The sequence below is a fragment of the Trachemys scripta genome, chromosome 2 (genome assembly GCF_013100865.1).
Source record: "Trachemys scripta elegans isolate TJP31775 chromosome 2, CAS_Tse_1.0, whole genome shotgun sequence".
Lineage (NCBI taxonomy): Eukaryota > Metazoa > Chordata > Testudines > Emydidae > Trachemys > Trachemys scripta.
In genome coordinates, this window is record NC_048299.1 from 250,661,413 (window position 1) to 250,681,622 (window position 20,210).

At 40.9% G+C, this 20,210-nt stretch overlaps 1 protein-coding gene across 1 annotated transcript in view; it reads right to left on the reverse strand.

The window, feature by feature from the left end:
* Nucleotides 1-3,712: 3,712 nt before the first annotated feature.
* The window catches only part of ANGPT1 (angiopoietin 1), a 200,940-nt gene continuing 184,442 nt past the window's right edge, over nucleotides 3,713-20,210 (reverse strand). Inside the window, exons 8-9 of the mRNA XM_034763485.1 lie at nucleotides 16,557-16,687; nucleotides 3,713-5,985 (exon numbers count right to left, since the gene is read on the reverse strand). Coding sequence (XP_034619376.1) covers nucleotides 5,825-5,985; nucleotides 16,557-16,687 — 292 coding nt within the window. The 3' untranslated portion in view covers nucleotides 3,713-5,824. The remainder of the gene's footprint in view (nucleotides 5,986-16,556; nucleotides 16,688-20,210) is intronic.

Sequence of the window (20,210 nt, forward strand, 5' to 3'; positions counted from 1 at the left end):
GTCTCCCTCCCAGTTTGCTGCAGTCTTGTCCTAGGAGGCCCCCTGTCTGTGGCTAATGGTTAGACCAGTCTCTGTGTCCATTCAGTCCTATGCTCCACCAACAAAGAAATGGATTAAAAGGGTGTGTTAGAAACATTCTGTTAGAAACTAGATGGAAACTGCTAACTCTTTTCATATAGGCTATTGATTAATACAGACTTGATCAATAGTCATCTGGTCTAGAATCATACTGGTGTCCTCATCGTAAAAGGCTCCATATCTCATTATCAATTTTCTGAGCCAGCCACTCCCTCCCAGTATCTCCCCAATACCTTGATCTATTATTTGCTTGTTTTTTAAAAAGTAGATGTTCTCCAGTATCTGTTTTTTATGTTGAATCTCTTTGTTAGCAAATGACTGAGTTCTCCATATTTTCATCAATTAAGAATGTATATTTCTGAATTCTTGAATGCTGGATAATATCAGAAGAGTTGCTGTAACACAACAATCCGGTGATGTTCTAGACAGAATTAGAAATCATTTCAGATTCGACTGGTGTGAAATACACCTCTCCTAATTTATCTGCCCTCTGTGTATTTGTCACAGTAAAAAGTAAAAACACTTACAAGATCTTTATCAAGCATTCTTAAAACTACTGTATCCATCTGGAGAAATGAGGAAACAGATTGACAGAGCAAGATGGGTACCCAGAAGTCACCTACTACAGGACAGGCCCAACAAGGAAAATAACAGAACGTCACTGACCATCACATACAGCCCCCAGCTAAAACCTCTCTAGCACGTCATCAACGATCTACAACCAATCCTGAAAAATGATCCCTCACTCTCAGACCTTGGGAGGCAGGTCAGTCCTTGCTTACAGACAACACCCCAACCTGAAGCAAATTCTCACTAGCAACTACACACCACACCACAGAGAAACTAAGCCAGGAATCAATCCCTGTAACAAACTTCATTGCCTACTCTGTCCCCATATCTATTCTAGTGACACCATCAGAGGACCCAACCACATCAGCCACACCATCAGGGACTCATTCACCTGCACATCTACTAATGTGATATATGCCAGGGGTAGGCAACCTTTCAGAAGTGGTGTGCAGAGTCTTCATTTATTCACTTTAATTTAAGGTTTCGTGTGCCGGTAATACATTTTAACGTTTTTTTAGAAGGGATCTCTAAGTGTATATTATATAACTAAACTATTGTTGTATGTAAAGTAAACAAGGTTTTCAAAATGTTTAAGAAGCTTCATTTAAAATTAAATTAAAATGCTGATCTTACTCTGCCAGCCTGCTCAGCCCGCTGGGTGGGGGGGTTCAGGGCAGAGGGCTGGGTGTGTGTGGGGGGACTTGAGGTCAGGGCAAATGGCTGGGGTGTGTGTGGAGGTGTAGGGCACAAGGCTGGGGGGGGGGTTCAGGGCGGAGGCCTGGGGTGTGGGGGGGTTCAGGGCAGAGGGCTGGGTGTTGGGGGGGACTCGGTCAGGGTAAAGGGCTGGGGTGTGTGGAGGTGCAGGGCAGAAGGCTGGGTGTGTGTGGGGGGGTTCAGGGCAGAGGGCTGGGGTGTGTGTGGAGGTGCAGGGCAGAAGGCTGGGTGTTGGGGGGACTTGAGGTCAGGGCAGAGGGCTGGGGTGTGTGTGGGTGTGCAGGGCAGAGGGATGGATGTGTTGGGGTGGGGAGGTGCAGGGCAGAAGGCTGGGGTGCTCGACTCGTGGGGGGTGCTCCCAGCCCCCTGCCCTGAGCGGCTCACGGCAGGGGGCTGGGAGGGATATGACCTGTTCCACCCCATTCCCCCAGGCCCGTCCCTAGATCTCTCTGCCTGCTCTACGGAGCAGCCAGCACGCTGCGCTTGGCTCTGCTCCTCTGGGAGGAGGAGAGGCTGGAATGCACCATGCTGTGAGAAGAAACGGGGGGGGGGGGGAGCGGAGCGTGGCTGCCACAGGACCAAGCTTCTGCCTCCTGCCCCCACAGGAGAGAGCGGCGGGCAGGGGGGCTGAGTGGGGCGGGGGGCCTGGACCCCCCCTACCGCTCTCCCATCCGGGGGCAGGAGGCAGAAGCTTGGTCCTGCGGCAGCCAAGCTTCCCCCTCCCCCTTCTTCCCACAGCGTGGCGCTTTCCGGCCCCTCTGCCCCTCCTCCTGCTCCTCCTTTCAGTGGGCAGCAGCGTGCCACTCAGAATCGGCTCGTGTGCAGTGTTTGGCACATGTGCCGTAGGTTGCCGACCCCTGATATATGCCATCATGTGCCAGCAATGCCCCTCTGCCATGTACATTGGCCAAACCGGACAGTCTCTACGTAAAAGAATAAATGGACAAAAATCGGACATCAGGAATGGTAACATACAAAAGCCAGTAGGAGAACACTTCAATCTTCCTGGACATTCTATAACAGATTTAAAAGTAGCCATACTTGAACAAATAAACTTCAGAAACAGACTTCAAAGAGAAACTGCAGAACTAAAATTCATTTGCAAATTTAACACCATTAATTTGGGCTTGAATAGGGACTAGGAGTGGCTGACTCGCTACAAAAGCAGCTTTGCCTCTCCTGGAATTGACTCCTCCTCATCAGTTATTGGGAGTGGACTACATCCACCCTGATCGAATTGGCCCTGTCAACACTGGTTCTCCACTTGTGAGGTAACTCCCTTCTCTTTATGTGTCAGTATATAATGCCTGCATCTGTAATGTTCACTCCATGCGTCTGAAGAAGTGGGTTTTTTACCCACAAAAGCTTATGCCCAAATAAACCTGTTAGGCTTTAAGGTGCCACCGGACTCCTTGTTGTTTTTGCGGATACAGACTAACAAGGCTACCCCCGATAGTAAAAAAGATGAAATCGAGACGAGTAGTGATATTGCTATTATCACTGATAGGTTTTTAAAAAGCAGTCTTCTTACTCATTTTCAAGGTAGTTGCTCTTTTGATACAAATCAAAGCCAAATAAAAGCCTTTTCCATTCATTGTGCCTCTTCATTTGCATATTGCAGCATTTTTAGTTTGAACGGTAAAATGTGGTCTTATGGATTTATTACACCCTGGGTTTTGTATTGATTTAGAAAGCTTGGTTGATTTGAATGTGTACAATGAACAAGTCTCATTAAGATGAAGTTCCTGGGAAAATGAGGATAAATGGACTACAAAGAGAGGTTGAAACTGGTCCCTCAATTGTTGAGAGGCATACAAATGGAACAAGAGGAATTTCGAGGGTAGGGAACAAAAATCAGTTGAGATTTGCCACTGCCGGACACCATGAACCAATGGGTGATTAAAGAACAAAAAGTCATAAGGGCAAGAGAAACAACCAGTGCACTTTAATTTGTATGTTGGCCGATGCAATGTGAGAGATTAAAAAAAATTTGAAAGCAAGTTGTATTTGTGAGACTAAGAATGTGAAATATAACCTGATCATTTTAATCAAGAAAAATGAGTAAAATAAAACCCAGATACATATTTTGAAGGTAAGAAGATATTCATTTGTTCACAAAAACTAGTGAGGGTTCCTGCATAAGAACAGTCTGAACATTTGAACATTATTGAGAGGGAGAGATGTCACTATGTTAAAAGACATATCATTCTGCCACAAAAATGCATGCTCAAAACAAAGCAAAGGACAGAGTCAGCAAATATTTTTAAAATGTTTTATTATAAAGGATAGGAACCCATGTCCCAATTTTTTTTCAAACCCTGATAAATAAACAGTATATATCATGCTTTTGTTTTTTTTGTTTTTACATGTTTTGTCTTTTGCAACAGTATCTACAAAATGGGATTCCTAACTCAGAGACCTGGGAAAAAAAAGTTGTGAGAACACAGAGGAAGGCAGACCTCAGTTTTTGCACCCAAATGACGACTGCACACATTGTGAAGTCTGTTGCTGGAAACAGAGACAAAGCAGCACTATGAAAAACTGCTGAGCAAAAAATTGTTGTGTAACTTAAACCACAGAACACAACAAATTAACCCCTTGGACAGGATTATTAAAAAAAATCATACAGATGCATAAAAACAAAGCCCTTCCTACTTGGAAAACTTTGAGCTATCAAAATTACAAAAGAATCCTGTGGTGCTCCTTGTTCTTTCATGTTGCCTTAAAAAAATCTATAAAAAACAAAACGAAACTCCACAACAACTATATTGTTGTTTTGTCTGATTTCAACAATAGCTTTTTTTTAATAAAACAAAAACAAACAACCCCAGTCACATAGTTTAATGGGTCTGATCTTATTCCCATTTCAATCAATGGACATTTTACATTTGATTTCAATTGGAGTAGGATCAGCCTCTTTATTTTTCTCAAAGCAGGAATTGAATGTAGAGACTAATTTCCAAAACTGATTTCCCCATCAGATTATGTCAACAGAGGTTTTTAAATGGAAAGTATAATAGCTTTAAGGTGGGATGCAACCCAGCCTCTTTGCTAAAAACTTTCTTTTTTCTTATAGGCGCCTTAATATTCCAATATTTGAAATGTGCAGCTCACCCTGCACCAAAGGCACATTTTTAGTATAACAGAAATTACTTAATATGACACACTTTTATGGGAAGTAACATGTGTAGCACCTTTCTAGAGTTAGTTTAATATTATATCCTGTTGTATTTTTGCATTCATGGGCATTGAATAGTCATTATTCTTACTGTAGAGATATAAACATGCTATTTACAATTCATAATTATAATTATTCCTTTATTTTCTATAATGTTGTGATGAATACTTTTTATAGTAATAGCTGAAGCAGAGTGCAAAGCTGGCTTGCTTCAGTTATTCACAAAATAGGTGAAATAATATAGTGAAGAAATGTAGATCTAGTAACAATTTAAAATAATTAATGCTAAAGTGTGCACATGCAAAGATATTTTAAAATGAATCCATCCAGGTAAACTACATGTTTATGCCATTTTTATACACCTTAACAGTCTGCTTTCCTGTGTACTTTGTAAGGAAATCGTATATGCAAAATAACATATTTCTTCATGATATAGTTCACATTCTTTAAACTTTCTTCCAATTTTTCAATGTGACATTCAGACTGTTCTTAATGCAGGCAAAAGCTGCAGGGGGAAAAACATGGTTACTTTTGTTATCACACTATAAATCCTAGCTCAAGGATTATGCCAATTATCTGGATTACCTACACTTACTTTGTCCTAACAGTGCTGAGCAATTGACGATTTTCTGCATATTATCCTTATCATTCTTCATGCACTGTGACTCAGTATGTTTATCAGGAACATGTTTTACATTTGAAAAGGGCTGAATGAAAAATAACTCTAGCGTACACTATTTGATTCTGGGTTTAAGAGAACTCCATCCATCTAACTTCAGTTCACTTAAGAAAGACAATGATTGGAGTGGTCATTTTGGATAGTTAAAGATGTACATTAATAAAAGCTTATCTGTAATACTTTTGCATAGATGTGATGCCAATCCACTGCTGAAAACTATTCTTCTCAATAGATTATGGTAGATTTGCTTCTGTTCTTCAGTATTATCCAGTATATTTTTGCATCTTTTACACAAAGGAAAAGACATCTGCTGACAGACACTAGATTCAGTCACGGTAACAGGAACACAAAGTTCACTTGTTCTCCTCCACTGGAAAATTGTTACAGCCACTTTCTCATAGGCCAAGCCGTCCCAATGTCATCAGCATATGGGCTGACTTGTGTAGAGTTTTTGCAGGCTATAAAGTGATAGTGGAGCATTTTTGTGTAGCTCCTACTTGTTGCTTTCATGAAGCCCCCAGCCTTTTAATTCTGAAGGTTACACAAGAAGTTCTTCAGATAAGAGTGATATTGTGTTTTGTTCTTGTGTCCGCTGCTGAGTGCATTTAAAAGTCTAAGGGCCGAATCATCATAGTTGTTGAACGTAAGGAATAGCTGGGGCCTTTGAAGTAGTGCCACTTTATCCCATTTAGTTTTCCATGGTTTTGTCCAGCAGTATAGAACATTCCATTCAGATTGGAAGGGCCGCAGGCATCAAACCACCAGCCTGAAACAATTAAAAACAATTAAACTGCCAGTTAACAAAGCATTTCCATTTTGTTTTACAGCTTTAACTGATTGGCAATTTGTGGCTCCTGTAAATGTTGTTAGTAGGGCAAAGGTTTTGTTTTATCGCTGTGTTGAGTTATTTTGTGTTCAAGAGAATGCACATTGAGTTGTGTACTGAGTATGCATAGTACGACAGATGGAATAATATGGCTGATGTGATGGAACAAAATAACTATGAATAAAATAAATTGGATTATATGTTAATCCACCTCTCACAACTGATGTAAGTACAGTAGTCAAATGAATACTTCATAATGTATAATTTCACCTCTTGTGATTTTTTTCTCAAATTTATTCATTTGAAAGTATTCAGCAAAACCTGTCATTAATTTGTTAAATCTATGGTATGCATGTCAAGCTGTGTTGCTTAGTTTTAATTGGTCAAATGAGTCATATGATTAGTTTCTGTTCTCTGATTGGATAAGTGTAATTCTTATCAGGTAGTTAGTATGAAGGCTTGAATAAATAGAAAGTAAAATTTTACTTTCAAAATGTGGAATGGAAGATTTACAACTAAATGCTCAAAAGAAAGAGGAGCAAGGATTAGTGGATCTTTTTTCCATTTAAATATCGCAAAAATATAACTTCTTGTTCATCAGTTTGTCAAAACAAGCAGATTACTGGGTCTGGAAAAACCCAATTCAGTATATTCAACCCAATTTAGGCAATATACTGTTACCGTAAGAAGTCAAATACTAGAGCCTGCATACATCCTATCAATTGGACTATGTTGTTATTATTTATTTATAGTATGGTAATACTCAAAAGCCCGTTGTTCTGGGTGCTGTAGAAACAGAGTAAGAGACAGTCTCTCTCCCAAAGAACTTACTGTCTAATTTAAAAGAAGATGCAACAGGTGGTGGTTACAAACAATTGAATGGACAAGCAAGGGATTAGAAGGCTAACACTGGTTGGAAATCCATGGTCACTCATACTAGTTTATATGCACAAGGAGATGGTTCTGAAGTTGTGTTTTTGTGAATTACAGTATTGCCAACCTGAGGTTGTTCAAAAATCATGTGTCAGACATCCCAAAATAATGAGATTGGCTTAAAAATCACGAGAGTTTAAAAAATATAAATTTGGGACACTTTTTATTTTTCTTCTGTTTTCTTAACCTTAAGGATTCTCATTTTCCAAACTTTTCACCACAACCATAGCACTAAAAACTTACTACAACTTAAAAAAAACAAACAGATATTCTCATAAGTAGATGGGCTAGGCCTTAAGAAAAACCCCAAATATCACAGGAATTGGCAACACTGAAAATCCTGGCTCCATTGAAGACAGTGAAAGTTTTGGCATTGACTTAGCCAGGGTCAGGATTTTACCTACTGGCCATTTACCTAGGCATTCTGTAAAGATGCTCAGCTAAAATGGAGGGAGGAGAAGGAATGAATCCTCCCCTTCAGGCTGCAGAGTGCCGAGGCCCCCTCTCCATGGCTGTCAAAGCCTTGGTGGCTGGCTTCTCTGTTTGTGGAGTGGGTGTTGCATAGTTAGAACAAAGGTCAGCAGCATCCCTGGGGTGTAAGTGCCTTTCATCCACCTGGGGGGGAGGAAAGGCAGCATTTGTTCCAAGTCAAATTAGCTCATAAAGTTCCACAGCTAGCCTGGTAAAAACAAAACCTGGATCTTTTCCTTTTTTCAATTGGGTAATCACCTTGTCCCCTTTCTATGTAGAAGTCACTGACTCCTCAGAAACATCTGTGAACCTGTTGCAAGCAGCACCAGCAGAATTCTACCAGGACCAGATAATGATCAAGCAGTGCACATATTTAGTTCAGTGACGTGAGGTTTCTTTGACTCCATGGAACAATTCCACATCTTGCAAATAAAGATGGAGCTTTTTAATGTTTAGTGTTTATTGTTCCCAGTCCAATGCGAGTCCCACTCCTGAGCTGGAATTCAAAAACCAAGATCTTTTTTTGCAGTGCATACTTCCTCCAGTGTCAGCAGATTCTGCTGTTAGAGTTGTATCTGATTATAATGATCCATTGTTTTGGGGGCTTTAAACCACTGGATACAATAGTGATAGTGAGTAGTATACACATCCAGTGTTTACTCTACTCTTTGTATTCAGACCTATGTTATTTATGTTTTTAGTCTTGTAAAATAATTTCTTAGATTTTGGATATTACTCAGTGGGGTGTTTTTTTTTTTCACAAGTAACACTTCATAATCAAATCTTGGGGGGAGGATTTATGCCAGATAAATTCTGGCAAACTTTTATTTTGATACATTTGACCTCTCTTTGATTACAAAGTTATACCTACGGGGCTAATAATCAAAGAAGGAGAAAGCTGTACAACTGAGGTACTGTAACTACAGCATGATCTTGTAGAAACTTAAGACAAAGCTAAACAGAGAAAACCTAACACTCATGTTTCAAAGTTGGAACACAGATGCAGCTGGATTCTGTTTATGGTATCACAATACAGACATGGCAAGCTGCATTAGTTACCATTTCATTTTACAGGCACAAGAACAGCAGGAAGGTAGGACTTGATCTGGGGTTTTGCATTCAGTGGTGTCACACAAATGCTGCCCAAAGAAAATAAAATTCTGAAATGGTACTATTAAAAAAAGTACTGGGAGGTGTTATGGGGGAGTTGTGAAACATTCCATCAAAGTTTTCTTTTCTTAAGACTAATTCCCCCTTTAATGTTTTTAGTAGTACTCCTTATCATGCCACATGCTTCCAAGTATGATTATATGTGGGCTTTTTTAGAGAGGTTTCTCATTAGTACACTAACGTGTTTTTATTTTCCCTCTTTTTCTTTTTTTAATTTCTCCCCATTCCTGTCCACAATTTTTGAGAAGCCTCTTCCCTTATCCCTTTACAAGCCCTTGCAAGTGTCCCAAAAGCCTCTAACATCAGAGTTCTCTACTTTGAATTCAGCAGAGGTAATCCTGGGCCACCAACCAGATTTTCAGCATGGTTGTGTGTTGGGGTAGAGGGTGGAATGGCGAGAGTGGCTTTTTTGAAGAAATGTGAGGGAAGAAGGGAAGGAAGAGTGAAATGCAGGCTTCCCAGATAGCTGCAAAAGAAGACATAAGAATTGCCATGCTGGGTCAGACCAATGGTCCAGCTCATCTAATAGCCTGTCTACACCAATACCAGACATTTCAGAGGAAGAAACCCTGCAGGTATGGGATAGACAGACCCAGGTCAATCCTCCTCTTAACCCCCAATTGTTAGAGGTTGGCTTATGCCTGAAGCTTGAAAGATCTTGTTTATTTTTAATATACTACAACAACGCTGGATATTCTCGTTATCCATTTAATTATCGAATCTTTCTTTGAATTCCAGGAAAATATATATATATATATATATATATATATCATGTGGCAATGAGTTTCACAGACTACTTGTGTAGGAATATAATTTCCTTTTATCACTTTTAAATTGGCTACCTTTCAATTTCATTGACTGTCCCTTTGTTCTTGTGTTATGAGATGGGTGAACAGTCGTGCCCGATCTACCTTCTTTATATTATTCATCTTAGTAATCTCCTGCCATAGGTCAACAGTCCCAATAATTTCTGGCTCTCGCCTTTTTCGTGCTCCTATTCATTTTCATCATCCATCTGTGAACTGTCCCTCTCCTGCTATATTCTTTTTGAGATAGGGGGTTCCATATTCCTGGTGAGGTCATAGTATTGGTGTATATTATGGCATTATGATATGTGCATGTTTTTCAGTATCTCATGGATTCTGACATTTTGTTTGATTTTTTTTTTATGGCTGCTGCACACTGAGCAGGGATTTTCACTGTGCTGTCTACAGTGATGCCTGGGTTCTTCAGGTCAGCCATTGGCGTAAGTCATGAAGAGGAGAAGTAGGCAAAAAGGTAGGAAAAGCAAGCCTCTAGTGCACTAGAAGGGAAGAGGCTCTGAGGAGGTTAAGAAAGGTTGTGTTCAAAATTATAGATAGTTTGTACATGTTTCTGTAAGTATCAAGACTTGTAGTTGCCTATGTCAACTGAAAAGAGCTTCCTAATTTTTTTAGGTTAAATCATCTCTAATAATTTCATTTGTATGGGAAATGTCAAGCAACCTTATGTCAGATAGTATACTGTCTAAACAAAATATGATTTAGATAACGTATTACACCTCTACTCCAATATAACGCTGTCCTAGGGAGCCAAAAAATCTTACCAAATTATAGGTGAAACCACATTATATTGAACTTGCTTTGATCCACTGGAGCGCGCAGCCCCGCCCCCCCGGAGTGCTGCTTTGCCGTGTTATATCCGAATTTGTGTTATATCGGGTCACATTATATCGGGGTAGAGGTGTACTACATTGTTTTAAAACCATCTAAAGAAATAAACATTGATCCCCACTGTGGTGTTCTGTGTTTTTTAAATGATGCTGTTACTTCTAGTGAAAAGCTGCGAAATTTGAAACCAACTAATTTTCATTAAAAGAAATTAAATCTATTTTGAATACTTCAGATACATTCACCCTTGTATTGGAGATTTCTACTGTTCTACTGCCTTACCTGTGTTCTGAGGGTGTGTGAGAGATCATCACTAAACATTCTTGTAAAAACAGCCTAAAGATGTACCAGCTGCTTGTGTGAACACTGGGATGACTCTCTTATTGGTCACATTTCTCTGAAATCACACTCACACGTTTTGTATGTTTAAAATCTGCAGTCATGAAAGCAAACAAAACAAAACAAAAAACCCCCAAAGGGGTGATGGTGGTGGCATTTGCATGTAGCTGCTGTGGAAATGGCCTTCCTAATTACCTGGTTTGTAGGCACAAATGCAGGCTTTCCATGTACAAATGGGTAAATGTATAAGAGTGTTGTGGCTTGTTTGAAACTATGGCCCAAACCTCTTGTCCATTAGCTACTGCCCATCGATTCACCAGATATACTGTAATTCTGTAGTATATTGGGTGTTTATCATGGCCGTTAAGTTCCAGAGTGGGGGCTTCTCTTGGCTGCTTTATTCTTCACAGACTCTGGGAATGGCTTTCTGAAATGTGAGCACTTGGTGACGAGACACTTTTTATCCCTCTTCTGCTTCCTGAACCCTGTGAATGCAAGCTCACGTCCATCAAACACAACATGCAGCGTTCAGGTCTGATCTGTCAGGCTCAAAATGTGGCTTATTTGGGTAGAGTATGTGGGTGGCCTTGTTGGATGAACAGTTCCTTTGAAAATCCAATGTCTCTTTCTGGTCCCTTGTATGTTGTGTTTGTGCCCATAGAATTTGAGCTCAGCAGCAGAGCACCTACAGGAGAGTGAAACCCTAACCCAGGGGTAGGCAACCTATGGCATGTGTGCCAAAGGCGACACATGAGCTGATTTTCAGTGGCACTCCCGCTGCCCGTGTCCTGGCCACCAGTCCAGGGGCTCTGCATTTTAATTTAATTTTAAATGAAGCTTCTTAAACATTTTAAAAACCTTATTTACTTTACATACAACAATAGTTTAGTTATATATTATAGACTTATAGAAGGAGACCTTCTAAAAATGTATTACTGGCACGCGAAACCTTAAGTTAGAGTGAATAAATGAAGACTCGGCACACCACTTCTGAAAGGTTGCCGACCCCTGACCTAACCTAAAACATTGAACCATATTTTGCTTACCATTTGAAAGACAGACAATAAACTTACTCTTATACCAGATTCAGACCTTTCTGCTATATTGGACCTTAGAGGAGCAGGACAGTTTTTATGATTTCAGTAAAGCACCGTATCAGCAAGACTATAATGTAGGATATGGATGAAAGCGGAGAAAGTGTGAACATCTCTGTGACTGTAGAGAAGAAATTCATTGGTAGGAAATAAAATCAAAGGGCACATGCTTCCCGTGAGCTTTTCACATTATCTGGATTGCAAGGTCCTTTTGCATAATGTTAATGGGCCACAATGTAAAATTAACAAAGAGCATGTTCAAGGACACATGTGCTCTGACTTTTCTATTAAATGTATTAGAAGATTTTTAAGTTAGTCACCATTTGGTTGTTATTCAAACACTTTATGTGCTATTGTCCATCCTTCTATATATCAAAGTTAAGCACTGTAACACACAACTGGCTTTTGTTAATAATATTTTTCATATTCCCCTTTTTAAAGAAAAATGTCATCATATGCCAATCATTTTGTTTCTGAATGATAAATACATTGATAATTGCTATATACAATGCTTCATGAGGGTCCACTTCATATAGATCTATGTGAGAAAGAGAGATGAATTAAACAAATTCACCCAGAAATTTTAAACCTTTTAAACACAGATATTTGGATACAAGGGTTCAAAGGCAGGATTGCAAGGGCTTTATGGTCATTCTTCTCTAAACTGGTAGACATTGCCATTTTGAATGTTGTCATTCCAAACAAGGAGATAGAAAAGACCTGCAGCCTTATTTGACTACATAGCTCATGTAGTGTTGTCACAATAAAACCAGGAGCTTTATTGCAAGCTTTGGTGGGATCTCATTTGCAGATCTCTTCCTGGAAATTCACAAAACTGACCATTTTCAGAAAGAGGCAGTGGAGAACTAGGACATTGGATGCAGGACTGTCAGTGAGAGATCTCCCTCTTACAAAGCAGTCCATGGAATGAAAAGGTTGGGGAATCACGGAGTTGTAGAGTCCATTTTTTATGGGTGTGTGATGGTGGTTGAGAATGTTATGTGTCCTCTGAAAGTCAGGAGGCCAGACCAAGGAAGCTACACTGAATTGCACCAGCTGAGGATCTGGCCTATTACCTCAAGCAACTTCTAATGCTCTTCCTGAGTTGGCTCAAACTTTATGCACTCTTTGGAATTGTGACATCTGTATTTTCCTTGAAAGTTACCTATCCTCTACTACCTAGCCTTGAAGGTGTCTGTTTCCTATTAGCACTAGGCCAATGTATTGTTATTTGTTAAGGAATCTTGCCATGCAAAGTGCAGTGTACATAAATCACCTATGCCTTCTTCTAGAATAATGCTAAAAAGTATGTTTGGTCTTTATCCTTCCTTCAGCTGATTGTCCTGAGAAATTGTATCAGACTTTGGAAAGCTCTCTTCCCCAACTGTTGGTATAATGTGAACATGGAAGAAGTGATTACAATTATCACAACAATGGTACGCTTTGCAACAAAAGCCTCTATAATATTAGGTTACCTTGTTGTAGTAACATGTTATATAGTAAAGAAATTGTGTTACAAGGCTTTGAGAATAAGAAAGAATGACCTGTAGTAGAAACATCAACCTACATACTATGGCAATAAGTGCTTTATAAATGTTTTAGAAACAAATAATATTGTTTTAGATGTGTAACCTTCAATAAGTGTGAAACACCTGCATTTTTTATACCTTCCAAAAAAACTCAGGGAGATTTTCAAAGGGACAAAGGGTAATTAGGCATCCATGGGGTAGAAAACCACGAAGGGGATTTAGGCTGAGCACTGGGGACCCCTAACTTTAGGCACCCTGCCACCTACTAGCATTGACAGCCCTGGGTTAGGTGCACAGGCTTTCTGTAAAATGCATGGGAAGAGTGAGGAGCCTACGAATGGGATTCACAAAAGCCAACATGCTGAATGGAGAGCTGCCTAAGCTAGCCAGTAGGAGTGCTAAGGAGAGGGGTGTGGCCTAAGTTTAGGTGCCTGTCTCCATTCAGAGCCATAAACCCGCTACTGGAGTTAGGCGACAAAGCCAGCTCAGTCCTTTCTCACACATATAAAAGACATTGCGAGTGCCACCCTCAGAATGCCACACAGCTCAGTGGCTAGGGCATTCACTTGAGAGGTGGGAGACCCTGGGTTCAAGTCCTTGCTCCAGGTAGAATGGGGATTTGAACTGAAAGTTCCCACATCCTGAGTGAGCACGATAACCACTGGGCTATAGAGCGTAAAGGGGCAATAGCATCTCTTCCAGCTGTGTTGTGTGCGGGGACCTGACCCAGCATATGTGCTCTAAGGTAGCTTCTGAATATATGTACTTGCAGGTATGACAGGCAGACATTTAAGGGCCTATGAGACTTTATCAGTGGAAACTTAGGAGTCTAAGGGATTTAGGCACCTACAGGGTTAGGGGGCATTTGAGTGAGGGTATGAGGATCTAAATTTTGGACTTAGGCTCTTAAATAAATCTCTCTATGGAACTGGCCCCACCTGTCTATTTAAATTAATGGGAGTTGGGTACCTAACTCCAATTTGTGCCTCTGAACACTACCCCCCCAAGATCAACCTGAAGTAGGGTAAAAAAACATAGCATAGCCCCTAAGAGCATGTGACATCTGAATTAATTCTTCTGATGAGGCTGCTGCACAGTATTTAATCTTTTTTGGAATAACACTTTTGATGTGGACCAGATGGGAAGTGGAAGCTAATGAGATCACTGAGAGAGCCACGTGGGCGTTCTTTAAATCTTTATTTTCAGCCCTAACTATAACCATCTCACAAACTTTGTCTGCAGTTTATTTCAGTCTTTATTCCTGACACAAATATATTGGGTACATCTCATAGAGGTTACAGGATCCCCAAAGCTCTCAAGATAGTCAGAAACCTGATTGTAGATTTCATATAATTCATAATTAAAGTGCTGTCTGTGGGGCTGCCAAAAACAACAGAGGGCTTGACAATGTTCAATCCCCAGTTTTTGACAGAGAGCTTTTTTAACAAACTGTCATCACAGTCACTTTTCTTATTCTGCACCTTTGTTGTGACATAAAATTGGAATCAATCTATTGAACGTTCCTGTTTTGAAAGATTTAATTGATATTTCTCAGGGAGTGAGAAAATCAACATCACTGGGAAAATGCAGTAGAATGTGTAAGGAGAAATTTAATAGGGTGAAATATTTAGAGACTAAGGGAAAAACAATTAGTGATTTTGAGGTCTTGACTCTTTTATAAAACAATACATTACTCAAACAATCTTACTTGTAAAACTGATTAAATTATCCCTGAAGACTAATTGCATTTTTTTGCTTTTTTCCTTTTTTAACTTTATTCTGAGCTTGGCAGTTCACCTCTTTCCCACTCCCTCCTTTCATTTGCCTCTCCAGTATATTTAGCCCTGGACTTCACAACAGAGGTAGGTCGATGTAAGGCAGCATATATCGACCAAATTCTGTAAGTGTCCACACTAAAATCTAGCTCCAACCAATATAACTATTACTGCTGCCTTTCAGAAGCCATCCCACGATGCACCACACTGACAGTTAAGTCGCTCTTGGTGAGGACGCACACTGCTGACACAAGGAGCGTAATGTGGACATTCAAAAGTATCTTTAATTTAATTACTGCGGTGGCTGTATGTCAGCATAACTTAGGTCAACTTAATTTTGTAGTGTAGACATACCCTTAGACGATAGAGAGATTTTTCAGTTAATTTACAGACCCGATGCAGCAGAATATACCTGTGTCTTTCAGAGCCCTGTGGAATGAGAGCTCTACAGCAGACTAAGGCTATGTCTACACTACAGACCTTACAGCAGCACAGCTGTACTGCTGCAGTTCCACCACCATAGGGCCTCCCATCTAGCCGCTCTATGCCAAGGGGAGAGAACTGTCGTCGGCATAATTAAACCATCCCCAACGAGCAGCCGCACGTATGTTGGTAGGAGAGCATCTCCTGCCAACATAGCACTGTCCACACTGGCACTTTTGGCAGTGAAACGTACGGCTGTCGGGTGTGTTTTTCACACCCCTGACCAACAAAAGTTTTACAGACAAACGTGCCAGGATAGACATCGCCTACGCTTAGCAGGGAACACTGACCTACCATACAAGCCAAAATAACTAGCTCCCCAAAGGCAGCTGCTTGGGAAAGGAGAGCATTCCTCCTGCTTCAGTCTGCATTGCCCCAAATTCTGTATACCAGTATAAATATTCCTGTACGGGAAGGGGAATAAGCTACAACAGTTTGTCACCTCTATACCACTATGATTGTGTTCCTACTAGGGGTTGTATCAGTATCACTATTTAAGTTCAGTATCACTATTAAAAACACATTGCTAAACTGAAACAGTTATACCAGTACACTTGGGAGTAAACCAGGCCTTAATATCTTGATAGGCTTTTTCTCCAGCATTTTCTTTTCTTCTGTTTCCCTCCATCCCCTCTCTTGCCTGAATTGTTCTGTCTCTCATCTTCTCATCTCTAAAAAGGCCTCTCTCCCTCCCATTTCTGATCTCCCTCCTTCCCCACACCCTTAACCTCTTCCTTCTCCTCCTCTTCCTTCCACAAACTCTCACCTCCTTCACCCTTTCTCTCATTTTCCTTCCCCCTTTCCCCTCTATTGTTTGCCACCACTTGTTGCAGCTTGTTTCAAATTAGCTTGTAAACTTTTGGGTGCCAGAGTGTAGCTCTGTGTTTCTACAGCACCTGACAGGGACCTGAGGGTACAACCACAATGCCCATAATAACAACCACACAAAGAGTTTCACACAGCACTGCACATCATCTTTCCCTCTCCCCAAAGTTGCTTCATCATGGTCCGTTTAGAAATACACAGTGGATTAAAAGTTATAGAATGCCTTCATGGGACTATACTTACCTCCGGTTAGCATGAGGGCACATTTGCACATGCAGTTGTCATTATCGGCATCTTTAGTACTGAAATCAGCGCCATGTAAGATCAGGCTACTCTGCTTTCCTGCTGTTCCTGTGTGTCCTTTTAGATACAGCCTGAAATAGTCAAAGCAAACAGTCATATCACCAAAGGTAACAATAAAAGATTGAGATCTTCATGCTGGGATTCGCTTCTGCAGTGATGTACACACTGAAGGTTACAGAAACCTCACAAATGTCTTGGGTTTTGGCTCAATCCATTTGTTGTTTCAGAGATAAGATGAAGAACTCCAGAGTGTTTCAACATATCTTCACTAGGGCATAAGTTTTGTCGCTGACCAAAACTCATTACAAATGATCTAAACTGGGAAAAGGAGGAGAGGGAGACAGAGAGGAGAGGGGGAAAGGGACAGAAAGATGAGTGAAGGGAGAGAGCAAGGGGAAAAGAAGGTATGGATTCATATGGTGGCATTGTTCATACAGGGCCCAATTTTATCCCCTTCTCTTACTCATGCTGACTAATACCTTAAGCTGTAAATTTTCCCAGTAATTTCAATGAGACTAATTGCAGAGTGAGGTACAATTCATTGTGACTCAGTGAACTGTAAGAATTGTGATTGTTTGCAGAATAAGGTACTACTCAGTATACCTAGAGTTGGGTGTATATTTTAGCATGACACAATTTTGCTACACACTTAGCTTTATATTAATGTTAATGGATGTGGTGCTGCTAATCCCCAGGCACTGCACTGAAAATTTTACCCCTTCATGGTTTGAAATAGTTCCAAAATTTGTAGAAGGGACAGATGATCCAATGGTTAATGAACTAGCCAGACACCTGGGCTCAATTCCTTGCTCTGCCACAGAAAAATGATAAAAGACAAAAATGCTGTATCATCCATGGGTGAACACTTTCACAGAGTGCTCTCACAAGACCTGATCTTTCAATACACGTCCTAAAAAGAAACCTGCTAAAGCCCTTCAAAAAGTGAGCCTGGGAACTTAAATTCATTATTCTGCTAGACAGCAAAAACTATGGGCTTAACATGGACATTGGCTTTATGGCTCATTACAATAATTTGTAATACACCACACTGCCTGCTATCCTTAATTGCTTACATCAAGCATAACAATTTCACCCCCACTTCATTTCAAGTGATCCCCTCCAACAAGCGTTACCCCTTTTACTCAACAATTTGTCCCAACTTGTATTTAGCTCAGACTCTCTGCTTCCTTCCCCAGGCCTGAAGGAGAGCTCTGTGTAGCTTGAAAGCTTGTACCTTCCATCAACAGAAGTTGGTCCAATAAAAGATATTACCTCACCTACCTTGTCTCTTTCATACCCTGGTACCAACACTGAAAAAATCTGAGGAAAGACTAAAATATCCTACAAAATTTAAAGTATACCTAATGCCAGAGAAACAGAAATGTCAATGCCTTGTGCTGTTGTTCAATCACACTATCAATTAGCTGATTTTTCTTTAGCATATTACTTCACCAAGGGATATCTGAGGTTTAGTCTAAGTGCTGGCTTTGCGCACGTTCATTTCTTTGTTTCCTATCAACAACCAAAAGCCTGGAATTAGTGCTGTCTACATTCACTAGGCTGGACGCTGATGACTTATTTTGCTAGTTGTGCTTAATTGTTTGCAGAACAAAATAAATTTCCCTGAGGTTGTGTTGATAGAAAAAATTAATCCAGAGCATGATATCTATGAGCTTGCTTTCAACTGCCACCCAGAATCAGTGCAGCAGCAGCATCAAGCTCACAGACGGCTTATGTCAGTTAAAAAAAAACAGTGAACGCTGTTTTCCTCAATCAGTAAAGACACTGCTGGCCAGATCATTTAATTAACAAACCACACCATAAACCCACTTAGTCCCAATAAAATCATACATCTACTACAACTGAACGACAAATCACTGAGCAATAGGAGCTGTCTGTGGTTTGCTTTTCCTTGGAGGAGCCGGGTATGAGGGTTATTTACAAGCTTATACTCCTATGCTGATATTTTATAAACATCCTACTCAGCAAGATTTAGACCTCAGCATCGTGAGCTGACTTTTCCATGGCTCTGTTTGTTTAGTAGCTAAAGGAGGGGAAAGCTTAACTATAAAACTGAAGTGAGCAGATGTGGCAGATCGGGGTCTCATATTCACTACTACAGATTCAGTAATTCAGTACTATTTTGCAGGGTTGTGCAACACCTCAACACCACTTCCCTTAGTGTGAGAAAGTCTTGTGTGTGCCTGTGTGGATCAGCTCCCTGGCAACACAAGCTCTGCCTTCTAGGTCTTGGCAGATCTTGCTCTCTCTGTACAGTGAAAGGCACACACCAACCCCCAAAGTCCTCCAAGTGTCCCTCTGGGGTGCTCAGACCTGTTCCAGGGAACACTCTCAGACCTCTTAGATCTACTATCCCCAAAGGAATAGTACACACACCAGCTTGTAAGAGTTAGCTCAGAATCATCATTTTACTCAGCATACAGCACTTAGATGTAGTTATAGTGCAAACAAGAATAAGTTTATTATCAAAGAACCGAGAGCCCAGTGAAAAAGAGTGAGACCATTGGAAACAATTGGTTAAAATGAAATTATAGCACACTTTCTTAATTAACAAGGCATTCCCCTATCTCCTATATGATAGCTAGGGCCCTACCAAATTCATGGCCATGAAAAATGTATCATGGACCAGGAAATCTGGTCTCCCCCGTGCAATCTGGTCTTTTTTGTGTATTTACCCGATACTATACAGATTGCACGGGGGAGACCAGCATTTCTCAAATTGAGGGTCCTGATCCAAAAGGGAGTTGCAGTGGTGTCACAAGGTTATTTTAGGGGAGTCATGGTATTGCCACCCTTACTTCTGCACTGCCTTCAGAACTGAGTAACTGGAAAGCAGTGGCTGTTGGCCTGGCGCCCAGCTCTGAAGGCAGTGCTCTGCCAGCAGCAGCACAGAAGTAAGGGTGGCAATACCATACCATGCCACCCCTACTTCTGCGCTGATGCCTTCAGAGCTGGACGACTGGAGAGTAGCGGCTGCTGACTGAGGGCCCAGCTCTGTAGCAGTAGCACAGAAGTAAAGGTGGCCATACCATACCATACCATACCATACCATCCTTACTTCTGGGTTGCTGCTGGCAGCGGCTCTGGCTTCAGAGACGGGCTCCCAGCCAGCAGCCACCACTCTCCAGCTGCCCAGCTAGCAGCAGCGCAGAAGTAAGGGTAGCAGTACTGCAACCCCTCCCTACAATAACCTTGTGACCCTCCCCTCCCCAACTCCTTTTTGGGTCAGGATCCCTGCAATTACAATACCAAGAAATTTCAGATTTAAATAGCTGAAATAATGAAATTTACTATCTTAAAAATCCTGTGACCATCAAATTGACCAAAATGGACTGTGAATTTGGTAGGGCCCTAATTATACTCTACCCCCAAGTTCTTTCCCCAGTGTTTTCAGCCACTGTAGTTGTGATCCCTTCTCAGACGATCAAGCCTTCTGACCGCTTGTCCTCACAGACTGAAGGAGAAAATGGGAGTTCATCTGCACCCTTTAGAAATAGTCCCCTCAACACTGTTTTAGTTTGCAAAAACACATACAACCTCACATACAAATGCCAAACACATACAACCTCAGTG